At 36.9% G+C, this 19092-nt stretch overlaps 1 protein-coding gene across 1 annotated transcript in view; it reads right to left on the bottom strand.

Moving 5' to 3' along the window:
- The window catches only part of KCNH8 (potassium voltage-gated channel subfamily H member 8), a 451930-nt gene that overhangs the window by 34987 nt on the left and 397851 nt on the right, over positions 1–19092 (bottom strand). The window contains exons 12-15 of the mRNA XM_002716200.5: positions 16322–16360; positions 11721–12079; positions 10812–10918; positions 7799–7875 (exon numbers count right to left, since the gene is read on the bottom strand). Coding sequence (XP_002716246.1) covers positions 7799–7875; positions 10812–10918; positions 11721–12079; positions 16322–16360 — 582 coding nt within the window. The remainder of the gene's footprint in view (positions 1–7798; positions 7876–10811; positions 10919–11720; positions 12080–16321; positions 16361–19092) is intronic.

Raw genomic sequence — 19092 nt, 5'->3', positions numbered from 1 at the left:
ATTTCTTACTCTGCTGTAAAGCAATGGTAGTTTTGTCAAAACAACGCTAATATTAATAGCTGTGCTACATCTTTTAACCTCTGATAACTGGTCTGTGAATGTAGGTTATTACCAATATTATTGTGGCTTTCATTCTGTATTTAGCCAATGGATTATGATTGTGAAATATATGCCTCAATCAACAATTCATATCTTAAATCTTTGAGCAAATATCAGAATAGGGATTCTGTAATGCTCTATGACGCTCAACAGTAGGAACAACACGACTCACATACATTGAGGTCAGCCTTTTTGTGATAGAGATATCACCATGCGGTACACATCCACATGGAAGATCAAGTCTTCACTTCCTTGTCTCTAACCAAAGCATTGAATAAACAAGAATGGAGAAATCAAAGGGTCTTGCAGGTGAATAGTAGGGAACAGCCAAAATGGTAAGAATTTGGCTTGTACTTTTTTTTAAGGTGTTTTTTCCCCCTATGTAAACAACATGATTTTTCAGGAAATCCAAGGAAAGAACACATAAGGTTTAGGAAGAGGGATAATTTTTTTAGCGTGAAGCCAATTTGTGTTTTTTTATTCTGCCTATCTTATTGGATTGTAATGTACTATCTGATAGATGAAAATGGTGAATAAATTAAATTATGTGTAAAGGATAAGATTTTATACTGACATTTCAGCGATGAAGAAATGAGTTATTTTTCTATAAGAAAAAGATAATTCTTTAGAGAAAGATAATTGGACTACTGATATTTTATCTTGCCCTTTTTATTTCAGTGTTTGACAAGGCAAAAAGGATTTGTCATCTCACTAGAAACAGAATCATGAGTACTGAATCATGCTAAGAAAATGCTTTCTTTTCAAAGGGTTATCTATTTTATTTATTTTTAAAAAGATTTATTTATTTATATAAAAGGCAGAGTTACAGAGAGGCAGAGGCAGAGGCAGAGAGAGAGAGAGAGAGAGAGAGAGAGAGAGAGGTCTTCCATCTGTTGGTTCACTCCCCAAATGGCCACAATGGCCGGAGCTAAGCTGATCCGAAGCCAGGAGCCAGGAGCTTCCTCCAGGTCTCTCACACGGGTGCAGGGGTCCAAGAACTAGGGTCATCTTCTACTGCTTTTCCAGACCATAGCAGAGAGTTGGATTGGAAGAGGAGCAGCTGGGAATCAAACTGGCATCCATATGGGATGCCGGTGCTCCAGGTGGAGGATTAACCTATTGTGCCACAGTACAGGCACCTCCATATATTTTTAACAAGAGATTGGATGATCTAGTGCATGATGAAGTCTTTGTGATTTAAAGACTTGAAGTGTAGTTAGTGGACCATCTAAGTTTCTCTTTTCTGTCCCATTCATTTTCCCTTTGGCTCTTTTACTTCATGTCAGCAATAGTCTCACTTCCAAAGAATGTGGAAGGAGAGTTGGCAGGTAAACACAAATCTTCACTAAGCTGAAGAGGCACAGGTTTCAGGGAAATCTGCAGATTTTATGACAGCTATCCAGTCTTCTGTTATTACAGATAATTGGACACTTAACTGTGGTTCCATGAAGAATGTCATTGGTATTTTGATGGAGTTGCATTGAATTGGCAAGTCCTTTAGGCAGTATGAAAATTTTTATAATAGTAATTCTTCAAATCTATGACATGGGAGGAAGTCTTTCCAGTTTTTCTCTTTCATTTCTTCTAATATTGTAATATTATAATATTTTTTGTAATATTCATTGTAGATGTATTTCTTTTTTTTCTTTTTCTTTCTTTTTTTTTCATTTTTGACAGGCAGAGTGGACAGTGAGAGAGAGAGAGACAGAGAGAAAGGTCTTCCTTTTTTTTTTTTTTTTTTTTTTTGCCTTTGGTTCACCCTCCAATGGCTGCCGCGGCTTGCGCACTGCGGCCGGCACATCGCGCTGATCCGAAGCCAGGAGCCAGGTGCTTTTCCTGGTCTCCCTGGTCTCCTTAGACCCTCCCATGCAAGGCTTAAGGACTTGGGCCATCCTCCACTGCACTCCCGGGCCATAGCAGAGAGCTGGCCTGGAAGAGGGGCAACCAGGACAGAATCTGGCGCCCTGACCGGGACTAGAACCCAGTGTGCCGGTGCTGCAAGGCGGAGGATTAGCCTATTGAGCCACGGTGCCGGCTGTAGATGTCTTTCACATCCTTGGTTAAATTTATTCCAAGGCATTTTACTTTTTGTAGCTATTTTGGATGGAATTGCTCTCATAATTTCCTTCTCAGCAAATTCACTGTAGGTGTATAAAAATACTATTGATTTTTAGGTGTTGATTTTGTATCCTTCAGCCTTATTTCTGATGGTATTTTGATAGCGTCTTTAGGTTTCTCTGGATTTAGAATCATATCATCTGCCAAAATGGCTAACTTGACATCCTCATTTCCTATTTAATATGGCCTTTATTTATTTCTCTTACCTAATGATTCTAGCTAAAACTTCCATAAATGCTGAATAAACTGGCTAAAACTTCTGATAAAAATTTCTCATTGCTGTATAACAGCTGCATAACAGCATAGTGTATAACTGTATAACACAGTGAGAGAGACACCTTTGGTTCCAGATCTTAGATGTGGATTCAATTGCATGCTAGATGTGGATTTGTTGCCTTTAACCTTTATTATATTGAATTATGTTCCCGCTGTAGTATTTTATGAGTGCTTTTCTTTTTAAAATGATGAACAGTTGTTGAATTTTATCAAATGCTTTTTGTGTGAAGTATTATATTTATTGATTTGCAGACCTTGAACCATCCTTGCTTCTCTGGGATAAGGTCATGATGTATGACTTTTGGGGGATCTGTTTTTGGATTCAATTTGCTAATACTTGGTTGAGAATTTTAGCATTTATGTTCATGAGAGGTACTGGTCAATGGTGTTCTTTATTTCAGTGACTTTCCTTGTCTGGTTCTGGAATAAAGTAATGATGGTCTTACAGAGTGAGTTTGAAAGAATTCTTTCCCTTTCCTTTTTTGGGAATACTTTGAGAAGTGCTGATACTAATTCTTTCTTAAAAGTTGAGTAGAAGTCAACAGTGAAGCCATCTATTTCTGGTGTTTTCTTTACTTTTATATTTTTATCAAGCTTAATATGTCTTTATAGTTTAATTTTCATAGATTTATATGCTTATATAAATTTATTTCTTCTCAGTTTTCCAATTTTATGGCACACAATTGTTCATAACAGTGCCTAATAATACACTATATTTCTATGGCACCAGTTATAATATCTCTTTCTTCAAGTCTAAGGTTATTTAGTTGAGTCTTACCTCTTGTTCATTTTTTAAATTCACATAAAGGGAATGAATTTCATGTATTCCATATATTCAGTTTTAAGAGCATAATAGTACTTCCCATCCTATCCTCCCTCCTTCCCTCACTCCCGAAATCCCTCCTTCTCTTATTTTTCTTTTAATTTTTACAATGATATACTTTCAATTTATTTTGTAATCATAAGTTTAATTAGCCTTGCTAAAGGTCTAATGATTTTTTTATACTTTCAAAGAATTCTCTTGAATTCATTGATCCTTATATTGTGTTCTTAGTTCCTACTTTATTTATTCTCTGATACTTATTATTTCTTCCATTCTACTAACTTTGAGTTTGGTTAGTTCTTGTTTTTCTAGGTCATTGAGATGCATTATTAAGTCATTTATTTGATATTTTTTTGATTGATATACTTATTGCTATACTCATTCCTCTTTTATTTAGGATTTATTTATTTGAAAGGCAGAATTAGAGAGACAGAGAGAAAGAGAGAGAGAGAGAAATCATCTATCCATGGTTTCAATTCCCAGATGGCCGCAATGGCCCGGGGATGGCCAGGCTGATGCTAGGAGTCAAGAGCTTCTTCCAGGTCTCCCACATGGGTGGCAGTCACCCAAGCACTTAAGCCATCTTCTCTGCTTTTTCCAGGCCATTATCAGGGAGCTGGGTGAGAAGTAGAGCAGCCAGGACTCAAACCGACATCCATATGGGATGTAGGGGTTTCAGAGGCAGCTTTACCCACTATGCCACAATGCCAGCCCCTATACTCCTCTCTCTCAGTACTGCTTTTGCTATGTGTGCTTCATTTTTCATTAGTTTCACTGATGCTTTTAAAAAGATTCATTTATTTGAAAGGTAGAGTTAGAGTGAGAGAAATTATATATGTAATAAATATATAGAGAGAAACAGAGAGAGAGATGGAGAGGGGAAGGGCAGGGAGAGATCTTTCATTTGCTGGTTCACTCCCTAAATGCCTGCAATAGCTAGGGCTAGAACAATCCTAAGCAAGAGCCAGGAACTCTATCCAAGTCTCCCTAATAGGTGGCAGGGCCATCATCTGCTGCCTTCCATGCACATTAACAGGAAGCTGGATTGGGCTCAATGAATCTTTTACTTTCCTTTCCATTTTCATCAATGAATTTTCACGTGTTTGTACAATTTTTAGTGTTTCCTGTGTTGTTTACTTATAGTTTTTATTCTGTTGTGTCAGAAAAGAAATGATTTTGATGTTTTGACATTGTTGATTTGTATGTGGCCTAATATATGGTCTTTCCTAGAAAACGTTGCATGTACAGAGGTAGAGAATGAGGATTCTGCAGCTGCTGAGATGCAATGTTCTCTAAGTGTCTGTTTGGTTCATTAGATCTATAGTTAAGTTTACTCTGATGTTTCTTTAATTTTTTGTTTGAATGATCTGTCCATTGATGAACGTGAGAGTTTGCGGTTCCCCCTGTTACTGTGCAGCAGGGATCCCTTCCCTCGAGGAAGAATAAAAAGGCTAAAGGCAAAAAATGGTAGAGGCTTTCAAGCAGGGGCTTTCAGGAAACAGGGGTGTTTCCGGAAACAGGTCTGAGAAATGCCACCAGGCAACCAGGTCAGCAGCAGCCATTCAGGGGCATGCAGGTGTGACTGTGTGATGGTTTTCTAAGTACAGATGCAGCAATGGATATCCAATCAAAAGCCATGTATCTGAATATGAATTAGATAATGCCCCGCTTTGTTCAGAGCCCAGAATTGGGAGACAAAACTCTACTTTGGGTCTGCTGGCAACAATAAAATCAATTTTTCTGTTAAGAGCTTTGGTGTCCCGTGTCTCTGTCCAAGATTCCCACTATGACTGTATTAGAGTTTATCTTTCTATTTAGATACAATAAAGCTTGTTTTACAGAATTGGGTGCTCCAGCATATATACTTACTGTTGTTACATCTTCTTGCTGAATTGACTTCTTGATCATCATACAATGTCTTTCTTTTTTTTTACAGTTTTTTTTTCTTAAAGTTTATCTGCCAAAAATAAAGCTACATCTGCTTACTTTAGGTTTCTATTAGCATGAGATATATTTTTCAGTATTTTCACTCTCAGTCTGTGAATGTCTTGTAGGCAGCATATTTTTGGGTCATGTTTTTAGTCCATTTTGACAGTGTGTATGTTGTAATTGGAATTTAGTCCATTTACATTCAAGGTTATTACTGATAACTAATGACTGAGACTTGTAACTTCAACATTTTTTATTTTGAATATTCTTTGTTCTTTTTCCAGTGAGTTTTATAATTTCTTATGTTTTCATGATAGTTATTTTTCTTTTCTCTGTAGGACTCCCATAAGCATCTTTGGTAAAGCGAATATGTTGGTTATGAATCCCTTTAGTTTTTACTTTTCTTCAAGTGTCTTTGTTTCTCCTTTATTTATGAAAGATAGTTGACCTGGACAAAATATTCTGAATTGCCATTTCTTTCATTTCTTGCTATTTCCTGGCCTGTAAGGTTTCTGTTGACATGTATGCCATTATTTTAATAGAGTTTTCCTTAAAGTTGACTTGGCAGTTTTCACTTGCAGTATTTCAAACTCTCTCTTTGTGTTGTATTTTGAGGGTTTAACCGTAATGTGTCATTCTGAAGATCCATTGTGGTCATGTCTAGTTGAGATTCTATGGGTCCATATTTTTGTCTATGTCTGTATCTTTTTCCAGATAAGGAAAGTTTTCAACTCTTATTTCATTGAAGAGGATTCTAGGTCATTGTTTCTTTCCTTTCTCTCAGGTATTCTCACAATTTAAAATTTATTTATTTGAATGGTATCCTGAAGGCCCCAGAGGCTGTATTCACTCACTTAAACTGATTTTTTTAACTGAAAATACTTGACTTCAATTGTGGGTATTCTTTAATCTACTTGATCCAGTCTATTGTTAAATATTTCGACTGTATTTTTTATTTAACTTAGTGAGTTATCCATTTCTAGGATCCATTTCCAGGATTTCTACTTGGTTCTATAGGCTTTTAATCTTCTAGATGAATTTCGTACTCATATCACACATGGTTTTCCTGATTTCATTTAACCATATGTATGTATTCTTTTTTATCTCTTTCAGAATACCTATAATCATTGGTGCTTGTTTTAAATTCTCTTTGATATATTTTGTCAATATGTTTTTCTTTGGGATCTGTGTTCAGAAAGTTATTGTGCTCTTTTAGGAGTATCAGGATATCTTGTTTTCTTCATATTACTTGTGACTCTACATTGAGATTGATGCTTCTGGTTGATCAATTGTCCTAGCCAGGTCCACAGCAGGATGGAGACCTAGTTGTTCACAGATTTCATTATCTTATTAACACGTTCTTATTTTTATGTTCTTTGCTATTTATTTTGCATTCTACATAACCTCCCAAATAAACTAGTGTTTGCATTCAAAATTTCTCAGAATCTGCTTTACCTTTCGGTGGGTGGGGGTACCCAAATTAAGGTAGTAATTCAAAAATTACTTTATTTCTCTATTTATATGTATTGGCCCCAAAAGACCCATTTATGGAAAGTAGAATATCAGTTTCCTAGGGCTATACATAGGAATAAGGAGTACATTGAGGATAAAATATATTCTAAAATCTATTTATGGTGATGATTGTCTAACTCAATAAAATTACTAAATCTTGATATTATACACTTAAAACGGAGGAATTTTATGACATGTAGATTTACTGCAATAAAATAGCTCAGGCCATTTGATTACTCTGAGAAACAGCATTCTTCTATGGACTATTGATCTTTTAATGAACTCATTAAAAACTGGAGGACATAAAAAAAAGCTGAAAAAAAGAATGCCAATCAAACCAAATAACAATCAATTTATAACAGTAATTATAACACTTATCATTTATTTAATGAGTATTTTACACTAAAGGATTTACCTAGGTTATCTCATTTAATTTCACAATGGACCCTAAGGTAAGCCGTACTGTCCCTTTCTTTTATTAATATATACATATATGTTTAGAGATTCTTTTTTTGTTCATTTGAAAGGCAGAGTGACAGAAAGAGAGGGTCAGGGAAAGGAAGATACAGTCAAAGACACAGATGCATCTTCCATCCATTGGTTCACTCCCCAAATGCCTACAACAGTTGGGGCTAGGCTAGGCTGAAGACAAGAGCCAGAAACTCCATCTGGGTGGAGCACCTGGGTGGTAGGAACATTAGTACTTTGGCCATCACCCACTGCCTCCAAGGTGCATTCGCAAGAGGCTGTATTGGAAGCTGTGTTGGGGCTTGAACCAGCCAGGTTATGTCATGGGATGTGGGTGTCTCAAGCACTGGATTAACCAGTGCACCTCTCCCTATTGTCTGTTTCTTACATTTGAAGAAATGGAGTTTGAGAGACCATGAGTGAAAGCTTGCATTAACTTATACAAGGCAGAAGAGGGATTCATTCCTGGTGGTTTGACAATGCAGTACATGCATGTAATTACTGTATTGTACTGATGCTTGTAGCTAGAATTATAATCTTACCACTCCAGCATGACCAAAGAAAGTTCCATACCTCACTGTTGAGTTTGTTTATTTGCTGCTTGGTCTCCTCTGCTTTGATGAAGAGAACAGCAGCTCCAATCTCTGGGTCTGAAAAGAGACATACATAAAGAATAAGTACTTTAGGAATAAACTACATATTTAAAAACTGGGGCACCTGGAATGTGAAAGAGAGAGCAAACTGTTGCCTTTAACCTTCTCTGATGTCTGTGCCCTGTAGGTTGTATCTTCTTGGGACCGGACAAGTTTCTTGCACTTCTCTGGATGGTGCCCAGTGCACTAAGCACACATCATGATGGTGACTGTGACCACAGTGATTGGATATGTCCATACCAAATCTTCAGTTCCCCTGAACACAATCGCCATGATGCTCCTGAATGGCACATTTTCTCTTCCTTGCCTATTCTCTAAAAATGCACCACAGTCAGTGCCCAAGATAAATTTTCTTGTCTCCCTTTCTTCCCTTTCTAATTATTGATTCATGTGTCCGTGAGAACATCTTTCTTCCACCTTTTCTGGTATTAACCTTTACTGTGTGTTTCCTGTCTCTTCCTATGTCATTCTAAAAGGTAATTTCTCCCATTTCCCTCTTTTCTACCTTTTTTTTGGCATTACTCTTCTAGACATATTTATTTCTGTCAGAGACAAAATGTACAGATGAGTCAGTGCTAGCTGTAGTGGAAAATATTTGGCAGAATACAGCTATATCTATATTAAGATCTATATCTCTTATCATATGAACATCCTAATTTTGATAAATTATGAATAAAAAATTTATTTCTGAAGGAAGAAAAGTTACTCAAACTGGCCCAACGCAGAGTCCCAAATCGCATTTTGCAGTGATATTTTTCAGTGGAAATCCATTCATCTTGGGGTATAGTGGGTTAAGCCAATGTCTGCCATCCTGTCATCCCCCCAAGGGCATCAGTTCATGTCCTGGCTGCTCCACTTTTGATCCATCTCCCTGCTAACAGCCAGGGAAAGCAGCAGAAGATAACACAAGTGCTTTGGTCCCTGAAACCCATGTGGGAGATGGATGAAGCTCCTGGGTCCTGGCTTCAACCCCACCCAGTGCTGATCATTGCAGCCATTTGTAGAGTGAACCAGCAGATGGAAGATATCTCTCCCCGCCCAGTGTGTGTGTGTGTGTGTATTTGTGTGTGTGTGTGTGTGTCTGTCTGTCTCTCTGTAACTCTTTCAAAATAAGTGAATAAATCTTTTAGACACCATTGAATAATAATATTGGAGCATATAGCATGAAATAAGACATTTAAAAAGTAACTTGCAATAATTAATAAGTCAGTTCAGGATTTTAAAGCATGAAAGTAAAGAAATACAAATAAATTTGCGGTTTTAAAAAGTTCACTCCATACAGAAAATAGTGAAACCAGAGAAGAGACCTTAATAGTAATACAGGCATGAGATATGGCCAGGAAAAAATTATATCAGTGAGACTAAAAAGCCTGAGAGAGGCTTAGCTGGTGTTATGTGGCAAATTTGTTGCTTGGATAGATAGTGGAGGGGTAGATGACACAGAAAAGGAAAGGAGGAAGCTAAGTGGGTGGTGAGACCAAAAAAACGTGGATAGACCTGGTGAAATTCTCTGAATTTTCTCCAGGTGAGCCAAAAAAGAAAACTTCCAATTGACACTTATGAAAGCTTTCGTGGCTAATAAACCAATGTATTGTAATTTGATTTCTTTGGACATTGCCTTAAGCAGAGTAACAACAACATATGTAAGTCAGTTGAATTAACGAGTCAAGATTGAACTTCTTGTACTCTCCTCACCCCACACACACCACCAAGAAGTCTTATGAAGACCCTGCAATTCCCCAGAAGGTGATCAATGTCAGGAAGAAATGCTGACTGAGATGAAATACTGGTAGTATCCCAGACTGCAACACACCTGCAGAACTATACATGCAAATATCTTTCTTGGGTTTAGCTTTTTCCAAAGAGATAGGCTAATTAGCAGTAAATCCTGATCCAAGGATCTCTGGTCTTGGTGGGAAGGAAGGAAAGGGTTAGCAGAGGGTTACTAGCCTTGCCTCTGACAATTACTTTGGATTTCCTATGCCTGTTTAGTACTTCTCATTTTTGTCTTCATCAAATATGTGCATGTCTTTTTTAGAGTTTGTCATGTATGGCTTTCATCATGTTACTAGACTCCTTTTAATGGGCAGTTAATTCATGACTGAAAAGAAGAGAGGTCTAGGCTGGATTTGGTGGTACTTTTATACTAATCTCCATCAGTAGAAGCTAGCACTTCATATGGTCCTCATTATTTCCAACATGCTTTATCCTTCTGAAATTAACTCCTGACATATTGTAATAACCTAGCCTCTCACTAAATAATTATTAAATATAACCAACAAGATTTTTTTAAATAAAGATTTATTTATTTATTTGAATGTCAGAGTTATAGAGAAAGAAGGAGAAAGATCTTCCATCTGCTGATTCACTTCCCAGGTGGCCACAATGGTCAGGGCTGGGCCAGGCTGAAGCCAGAAGCCAGGGGCTTCTTCCAGATCTTGCATGCTTGTGGCAGGGCCCCAAATACTTTGGCCCTCTTCTGCTGCTTTCACAGGTCATTAGTAGGGATAAGATGCTGGCATAGCAGGCGGCTCCTTTCACTGCTACACCACAATGCTGGTCCCACAGGCAACATTCTTATAGTACACAACCAGCATGGCATTTCCTCAAGATAAACTCCCTGTGTATTAGTCTGAATGTACACCAGGAGAACATGGCTACTCTCTAATGACCAGTAGTAATTCGCATCTTCTAACACCATTTACCTTAGCTGATAAACAGGTCATTTAACTTGGACGGAAGAACAATTACAAACAATTCTTAATAACTTTGAGATGGCACAGACTCACATCCATTGTTCAATAGCATTGGTAAACTTCTATCACAGGGAGAATATTCTAAGAACAGAAAGGCAACAATGAAATGCCAATGCCATATATTACAAGTTGACAGCAAATATTGTCAATTGAGAGAAGATTGAAAATAGAACTTACCTCCAATTGGAGGAGAAATTCTGAGCTCTGGTTTGATACGTTCAGAGCCAAAGTCAAAAGTCTGACTTTCTTCACTGCTGTTTCCATCTTCAATCCCATCAACAATTCTATATATAATAAAGGGAATTGGTTGGTTGTGCATTTATATTTATGGGTTCTTGTAAATCTAGAAGACTTAGAAAACATTGTGCTAAATATCTAGAGAGTCTAGAGCAGTTATCTGCACTATGGCAGCCATGAGACTTATGTAGCCTGGAACTGAATACCAGCAATGTGGAACGTGGTTAGTTCAAATTCCTCTGTGCTACAAAAATAAATATGCATAAGTTTTTTAACATTTAAAAAGTCATGCAAATTATTGCATTAATTACTTTATATTGTTCACATTTAAAATTATAATAAAGATACTTTGTATTAAATTAAATGCGTTATTAAAACTCTTTTAACTTTTTAAAGTTTTAATTACATATGTGGCTCCCAATTTTACCTTACATTATACATCTATTGGACAGCATTACTGTAGAGTGTAGACTCATTTATTCTTAGATTAAATCTTTAATAGATAGAAGTCCTTTAACCTAAATTCAGGTTAAAAACAATGCTCTACCCAGGAGAAAATGTTTTAACCTAATGGTCACAGCATCAAAGAAAATAAATTTAATGACACTTCCACTCTAGTCTTGGTCAAAAGGCTGAATGTAAGAGTTAAATAATGGTATTAAAATAAGTATCAGGAGTTTAACTAGTTTTCTTTTCTTGGTAAATAGGATCTAACCTACTGTGTGCAGAATTCAGGCTTGGCACCTTTGTCGTGGAAATTCCCAGGTTTGATAATTTAATAGACAGGTACCAGTCTGTATAAACAGTAGCATTTTACCAAGAGAAAGATTACATGATGTGAACTCTTACCTTGGACTGAGGTCTGGGGGCCCAACACTATTCAGGGTTGAAAGCTGCAATTTCAAGTTCTTCTCTTTTCTTTTACCATGATTAGGAGGATCAGTCTCTTGCTTGGCTTTGGGGGAATTTGAACTGGAGACTCTGATAGGTGAGTGAAATGGCACTGTTCCTGAGGCCAGCTGCTTTAAGCTTAGTCCTAGGTAACTTTTGTTGCTCCCAATCTTCTTGCTGCGAGAAGAGGAGGATCCCCTTGTATAGATGGGAGAGAGGGACGCTGTCTCTTCTTCCTCCCCGTCCTCTTCCTCCTCCTCATCTTCTACAATGGATGGGAGTCTCTTCTTGATGCTACCATTTCCCTTGGGCTCTGACTAAATCAGTGGATAATATAGATTAGTACAGATACAAAGATCTCTTAATAGATACATCATTCATGCTGGAGTTCTTTATATGAACAAAACCAAATCCTTTAGATTACTGATGCCATAAACAAGAGTGTCAATTTGTTAAGTCAACAACAGGAGTCACTGTACACTTACTCCTCATGTAGGATCTCTGTCCTTAGTGTGCTGTACATTGAGATTTAATGCTATAACTAGTACTCAAACAGTATTTTTCACTTTATGTTTCTGTGTGGGAGCAAACTGTTGAAACCTTTACTTAATGTATGCTAAACTGATCTTCTGTATATAAAGAGAATTGAAAATGAAAAAAAAAAAAAGAAATTCACCTCTCATTAAAACTGAGGTTTTTCAGTTTTCGTTATTATTTTTTCAGGTATTGAAAGTCTCCTGGGGCAGGCACCATAGCTCAATTGGTTAATCCTCTGCCTGAGGCACCGGCATCCCATATGGGCGCCGGGTTCTAGTCCCAGTTGCTCCTCTTCCAGTCCAGCTCTCTGCTGTGGCCCCGGGAAGGCAGTGGAGGATGGCCCAAGTGCTTGGACCCCTGCACCTGCATGGGAGACCAGGAGGAAGCACCTGGCTCCCGGCTTTAGATCGGCGCAGCACCAGCCATAGTGGCCATTTGGGGAGTGATCCAATGGAAACGGAAGGAAGACCTTTCTCTCTCTCTCTCTCTCACTGTCTCTAACTCTGTCAAATAAAAAAAAGAAAGTCTCCTCACTTTTGTCCTTTTCCAGGTTTCTCCTCTCTGCTTTTTTAATTTTAGTCTCACTTTGGTGTTTTAAATTCTCTTGATGTAGAGCTGTGTGAAAGGTGAATTTTTTACCATATTTGCATCTAGATTTTAATCAACCTATTATTTTTAATAGTGTACAACAGCATGCTCCTGGGAATAAAAACCTTTTACATTTTAATGGAGAGTCTTGGTCCTTGTTTTTATTCTTAGTGTGTATCAAATGCATTTTTAAATGGATATCAGCCATTGAAATTGTATTATCCTTGAGAAAAATTATTTCCTATCTTGGATCACATGGATGAAAGAAGACTGGAAGTATCTCAGCCTCCCTGCTTTCTACTCTGTTTGCTCTCACCAGTCGCAAGCAAGAAATAGTGCAAACCACCTGATCTTGCTTTGAAGAGGTGATGTTGCAAGGAAAGAGCAGAAAAGGCAGCAAAAGCTAAGGTAATGCCCTCAATAGAGTCATTATCACAGCATGCTTACTGTTTTGCCATAGACACATTTTAAACTTTTCCAAAAGAACTTGATTCATTTTTCTGTGTATCACTTTCTTTTGAAGATACAATCAATTTTACTGGCTCACGAATAATTTATAATAAAAATAAGATATCAGGTAAAAATCTCTGGGTTACTATTTAAAACTCATGATTTACATGATTATAACTTCAAGAGTTGATTCATGGGTAGATATAGATCTTGCTATATCTATAACAGTTGTAATGATAGAGGTGAAAAAGAACTGCGGTGACCATAGCTACCAATTCTATTCTAATGTTAATGGCTCAAAATTTCCCAAGTAAATGGCATCCCTAGCCTCATCTTTCCAAGCAGGTGTCCTTAGTTTTGTTAACAGTGAAGCCGAAAATTCTTTTTTGAGATACTCATGATGCTGCTTTTATTTGTTTGCCTTTTGTTTTTCAAAGTATTTAATGGATTGTCCTTTTAATAAAATCAGAACTGCTGGAATTTTAAGGGAACATTTGTATATTAGCATTATGGTATAGAAAAATTAGCTTAAATAGCTAAAGACGTAGCAGGGCAAACTTATCAAAGAAATGAGAAACAATGAGCACATTCTCTAATTAGACTCCTTTTGTATTTGCATTGCCAATTTAACCATTCCTTTGTTTCAGGAAAGCTCTGTTGGCTTTAATAATCTCCAGACTAATAGTCTACCAAGCATTTATAGTTCTTCAGATTCGTTTAAATGTCCTACTTCCATTCTGTCATGGTGATCTGGTGCCTTCAATTAGTTGCTTGGATACTGACTTTTGCAATCAAGGGAACAGTCATTACTTCCAAAAAGAATGAGTGATCTCACCTAACCTCTTGCAGAAGGGACCTATTTTTTATATAACTAAGCACCTAGCCCAGTATTGGCAACTATGCAAGAGGACCAGTTATATTCTCCTGTTTTCTCTGTGTAGGAAACCCTGCCTCACTTGGGTAGCTAGATTCACCTGTTATACACTGTCACAGGGCTCAGCCATAGCTTTCTCCCACCTCATGTGACCTATCCCTTCACTGTCTTCCTGGAAAACATTTTCATACAGGCAATGAAGTTTTATATCCATTTTAAAAGAAATCTCAAATGCAGTCCATGGCATTTTGTTGGGATAATTACTTCAAGCTCACAAATGACTAGATCCAGTTGGATCTCTCTCTTTACTAAGGGGGAAGCAGAAGAGTTCAGCAGTTGAATGCATGGACTCTTAGTTACAGAGTTCTTATAGTTGTGTGGCTGAACAGTTGTGAACTCCAGCAAGTACTGTAGATATTAAATGTCTTGGTTATCTCACCTGTAAATTAGGGATGGTGTAAGGAAAACATTAGATGTTAGACAATGGAAATTAAGCATTTACAATGTGTAAAGAGTTCAATAAATGTTTGCCAAAGCAATTATGATGATGATCATAGAACAATGGGAATAACATTTCTATCAAGGAAGATATATCAGAGAGTATGGGTGACCTCTATTTTATGCAACCTCTCTTTCTTAGTTAACAGAACTCTTAGTAATGCCCCTTGTCCGATGAGCACTTTTCTCAGCTTCTGGATGTGAAGCAAAGTTCTGGGATCATGGCTTCTATATGCACAAGCTTTAATAAACTTTTAGGAAGGCTTTTAGAAACTGAAAAGCTTTTATCCAACTCTTACATTTCTCTGGTTTCTGAAATTTGGATGCAAGAGATGGATGTTCAGCAGGTACCTTAGATAATGAGGAGATCTTGATGAATGTAGCCATATGCTGAAGATGATGAAGCAAAAGGAAGAAATCCTGGGACTATATTGATTCACTAAAGTAGTCAAATTTTCCATCTCTGGACTGTTCCATGAGAAAGAAAGAAATATCTTTGTCTTGAAAATTCTGTCATTTGTTTTTTTTTTTTTTTAACATTGCCAATGAGCTTCAGCCTACATTCTATAGAAGGATTTTTCTGTTGAAAGTAAAAGATGTTTTATTCTTGGTATGTATCTTCCTCCACAGAGTTCTTTCAATGGGTAAAAATTTCAAATTGTAAAATAAAAAAAATAGGTAAGAATGTTCTCCACAAGTCATGGAGCCAAGGAAAGTTTGGGAAAAAAGCAATGCTGCAGTGAGGAAAGGTTATCTAGTGAAAAGAGTCAAAACATTAAGACTATTTTGCTGATTACTGAGGTGGCACTTTGTAGAGATGAGAAGACAAATAAGGCCAAAGAAAAACTTGCTTGAAGCACTCAGGTACTTTAAAAGCCGTTTAAGAAGTTTCTCCGTAGAGTATTAAAAGTAAACCCTATTTGCCCTCCTTACCATTTTCAGTAAATCATCATTTTTTTTGTAATATATGACATAGTTGGGTCTATTTGTGTGCCTGTAGGTGTGCCTGAGTTTCTAAGTGCTCATGCATGTGTATACTTGGGTATGTTTTTGCCACTCTGAGTATGTGTGTTGTCTACTTTAAAAGAAGTACAAAGCAAGGAAAGAAGCTGTTGACAAGATTCCTGTTGCTGGATTACTAGTAAGAAAGGTCTAGCTAATAAATTTGAGAAAGCTGTGTTTCTTTGAGAAAGTTTTCAATGAAATCAGAAGTTCCTTAAAAGTTGAGATTATTTTAGAAGAAGCGAAGCTCTTTCCTGGATATCTCTGAACCATATTTTAAATGTTATAGATACTTGCAAGAAATTGTATGCATACATAAAAAATGTGCCTAACAATTTTCAGACCAAGCAAAAACACTTCTAAGATCAATACTTTAGGACTTTGCTACTTTTGGCACACTTTAGTGACAAATACTTTACACTTAATACAGAGAGATGCATTTCAATATTACATTATACTCCAACTCAAGAAAGTCAGTCATCACATCTCTCATTAGGAAACCAGTTAGAGGAAGTAGAATATAAATACACAAAATCCTGAAGGGGAAGACAGATTTATTAGAAATTCTTCAAAATGTAGGTACAATTTTGTTCTTTAGCACAAGCCATACCTGTGGGACTGTAGATTTGTTCGATAATCTTGTTATCACCTGAAAGAACAAACAGAAGTGTTAGCCTTCATTTAAGACATTTACAGTGTTTTTTCTTTTTGAATGAAATATCAACATGTCAGAGGCAGTGGAAAGATAGGAATGTTTAGGGAGTGTGTGTGTGTGTGTGTGTGTGTGTGTTTGTGATTGGGATGGGGCCACTCCTGTGGGTCTACCTATATATGGCACAGAAGAGAAAATATTTTCTGGAAGGTACTGAGAACACCTGCCACACTGCATGCTCTAAGACCCCTACTGACCAATGTATGTAATGAAAACAGACAGAAAGTTCAATGTCTGCCACAGGACACACACACCTAGGAAATAATGATTATAGCAGTAGACTTGTCGGTTATATTTTCCACCTTGATGCTTCACTTTCTCTTCTTCTTTTTGCATTCCATCTCTCTATTCTTCTTTCCTGCTCTTTTTCTAAATTTGCTCACTTTTACAGATCTTTCTCTGTGGTTCTATGTGATCTTCATTGATTTAATCTCTCTGTTATTCTATATTTATTCCTTCCCTTCTTGACTGAATACTGGTGAGATTGATGTCTCTGTTATGTCCCATTTGTTTGATTTATTTTAGTGTTCCTTCTGAAATAGGATTAAGCATACTGAGGAATCTAATCCCCTCTTCAATTGATTCTAAGATCCCATTGATTGCAAAAAGAAAAAAATGCTGTCAATCAAATTGTGGCATGCCATTAATTAAAATATAGATCTCAATTTCAGAGATGCTAAAATATGGGATAAATATGTATCTTACAAAAGCTTAAGCTTTGGGGGTTCCAAGATGGTGGAATAGTGACAGGATGGTCTGAATCACATGGGACAAAATTAATAATTCACAGAAGGATAGGAACTACATGCCTGACATAAAGCCATGGGGACTTTGCAGTGGGAAACCCAGAAAGAACAACAGAGATGGTCCAGGTCCATGCCAAAAGAGCAAATTAAAAAAAAAAAAAAACAATGGAGGTTCAATCCTGGTGAGGACAGCACTGGTGTGGTAGACCAGGTGATGGGGAAAACCGCATGCTTATGGAGCTATGGATAGCAGTGGGAGGGAGAGCTTGGAGAACTGCTTTTGAAGTTTCATGTGGGGAAAAAATAAATGAACAATTAGGGAGGCTGCCCTTCCCTCCCTCTCCTGAATGAAGTACATAGAAGTCATAGAGGAAATCAAAAAAGAAATCAAAAAAATTTCTGGAAATAAGTGGAAGTGACAACACAACAATTCAAAATTTATGGGATACAGCAAAAGCAGTGTTAAGAGTATAGTTTATAGCAATTGGAGCTTACATCAATAAATTGGAAAGGCACCAAATAAACAATGTACCATTGCATCTCAAGTACCTAGAAACATACAGGAAACCAAACCCAAAACAAGTGGGAGAACAGAAATAATTAAAATTAGAAAAGAAATCAACAAAATCGAAATCAATAAAATAATATAAAGATCAGTAAAATCAAGACTGGTTTTTCAAAAAAATAAATAAATAAAATTGAGACACCATTGGCTCAACTAACCAAAAAAAGTAGGGAGAAGACCCAAATTAGCAAAATCAGAGATGAAAAAGGAAATGTAGCAATAGACACCACAGAAATAAAAAGATCATCAGAAATTACTACAAAGAACTGGATGCCAAAACGGGAAACCTAAAACAAATGGATAGGTTCCTGGGCACATATGACCTATGTGAGCCATGAAGACAAAGAAAGCCTAAACAGACCAATAACTGAGACAAAACTCGAATCAGTAATGAGGACCCTCCCAACAAAGAAAAACCCAAGATTGAATGGCTTCACCACTGTGTTCTGCCAAACATTTAAAGAAGAACAAGTTCTAATTCTTCTCAAGCTTTTCATAACAAATGGAAAAGGAGGAAATGCTGCAAAATTCTTTCTATGAAGCCAGTATCACCTTAATTCCCAAACCTGAAAAAGACACAACAGAGAAAGAGAACTACAGACCAATCTCTCTGATGAACATAGATGCAAAAATCCTCAACAAAATACAAGCAAATAGAATCCAACAACACATCAGAAAGATCAATCACCTAAATCAAGGGGTATTTATCCCTGGTATGTAGGGATGGTTCAACATTCGCAAATCAATCAACATGATACATCACATTAACAAATTGAAGAACAAAAACCATATGATTATCTCAATAGATGCAGAGAAAGCATTAGACAAAATACAACATGCCTTCATGATGAAATCTTCAAGCAAACTGGGAATAGAAGGAACATTTCTCAGCACAATCAAGGCAATTTGTGACAAACCCACAGCCCGTGTCCTATTGAACAGTTGGAAGCAATCCCACTGAGATCTGGACCCAGACAAGTGTGCCCACTCCCACCACTGCTTTTCAATATATTTCTGGAAATTCTAGCCATGGCCAGTAGACAAGAAAAAGAAATAAAAGGGATACAAATTGGGAATGAGGAAGTGAAACTATTCCTAGATGCAGATGACATGATCTACACATAGGGGATCCAAAAGACCCCACTAAGAGACTATTGGAACTCATAGAAGAGTTTGGAAATGTAGCAGTATTTAAGATCAACACACAAAAATCAACAGCCTTTCTATACATAGACAATGCCACAGCTGAAAAAGAGCTTATAAGATCAATTCCATTCACAATAGGTACAAAAAAACCAAAATACCATAGAATAAACTTAACCAAGGATGTCAAATATCTCTTCAATGATAATTACAAA

Source organism: Oryctolagus cuniculus, chromosome 4 (genome assembly GCF_964237555.1).
Source record: "Oryctolagus cuniculus chromosome 4, mOryCun1.1, whole genome shotgun sequence".
NCBI classification, from domain to species: Eukaryota; Metazoa; Chordata; class Mammalia; order Lagomorpha; family Leporidae; genus Oryctolagus; species Oryctolagus cuniculus.
This window is presented reverse-complemented; position numbering and strand designations above follow the sequence as displayed.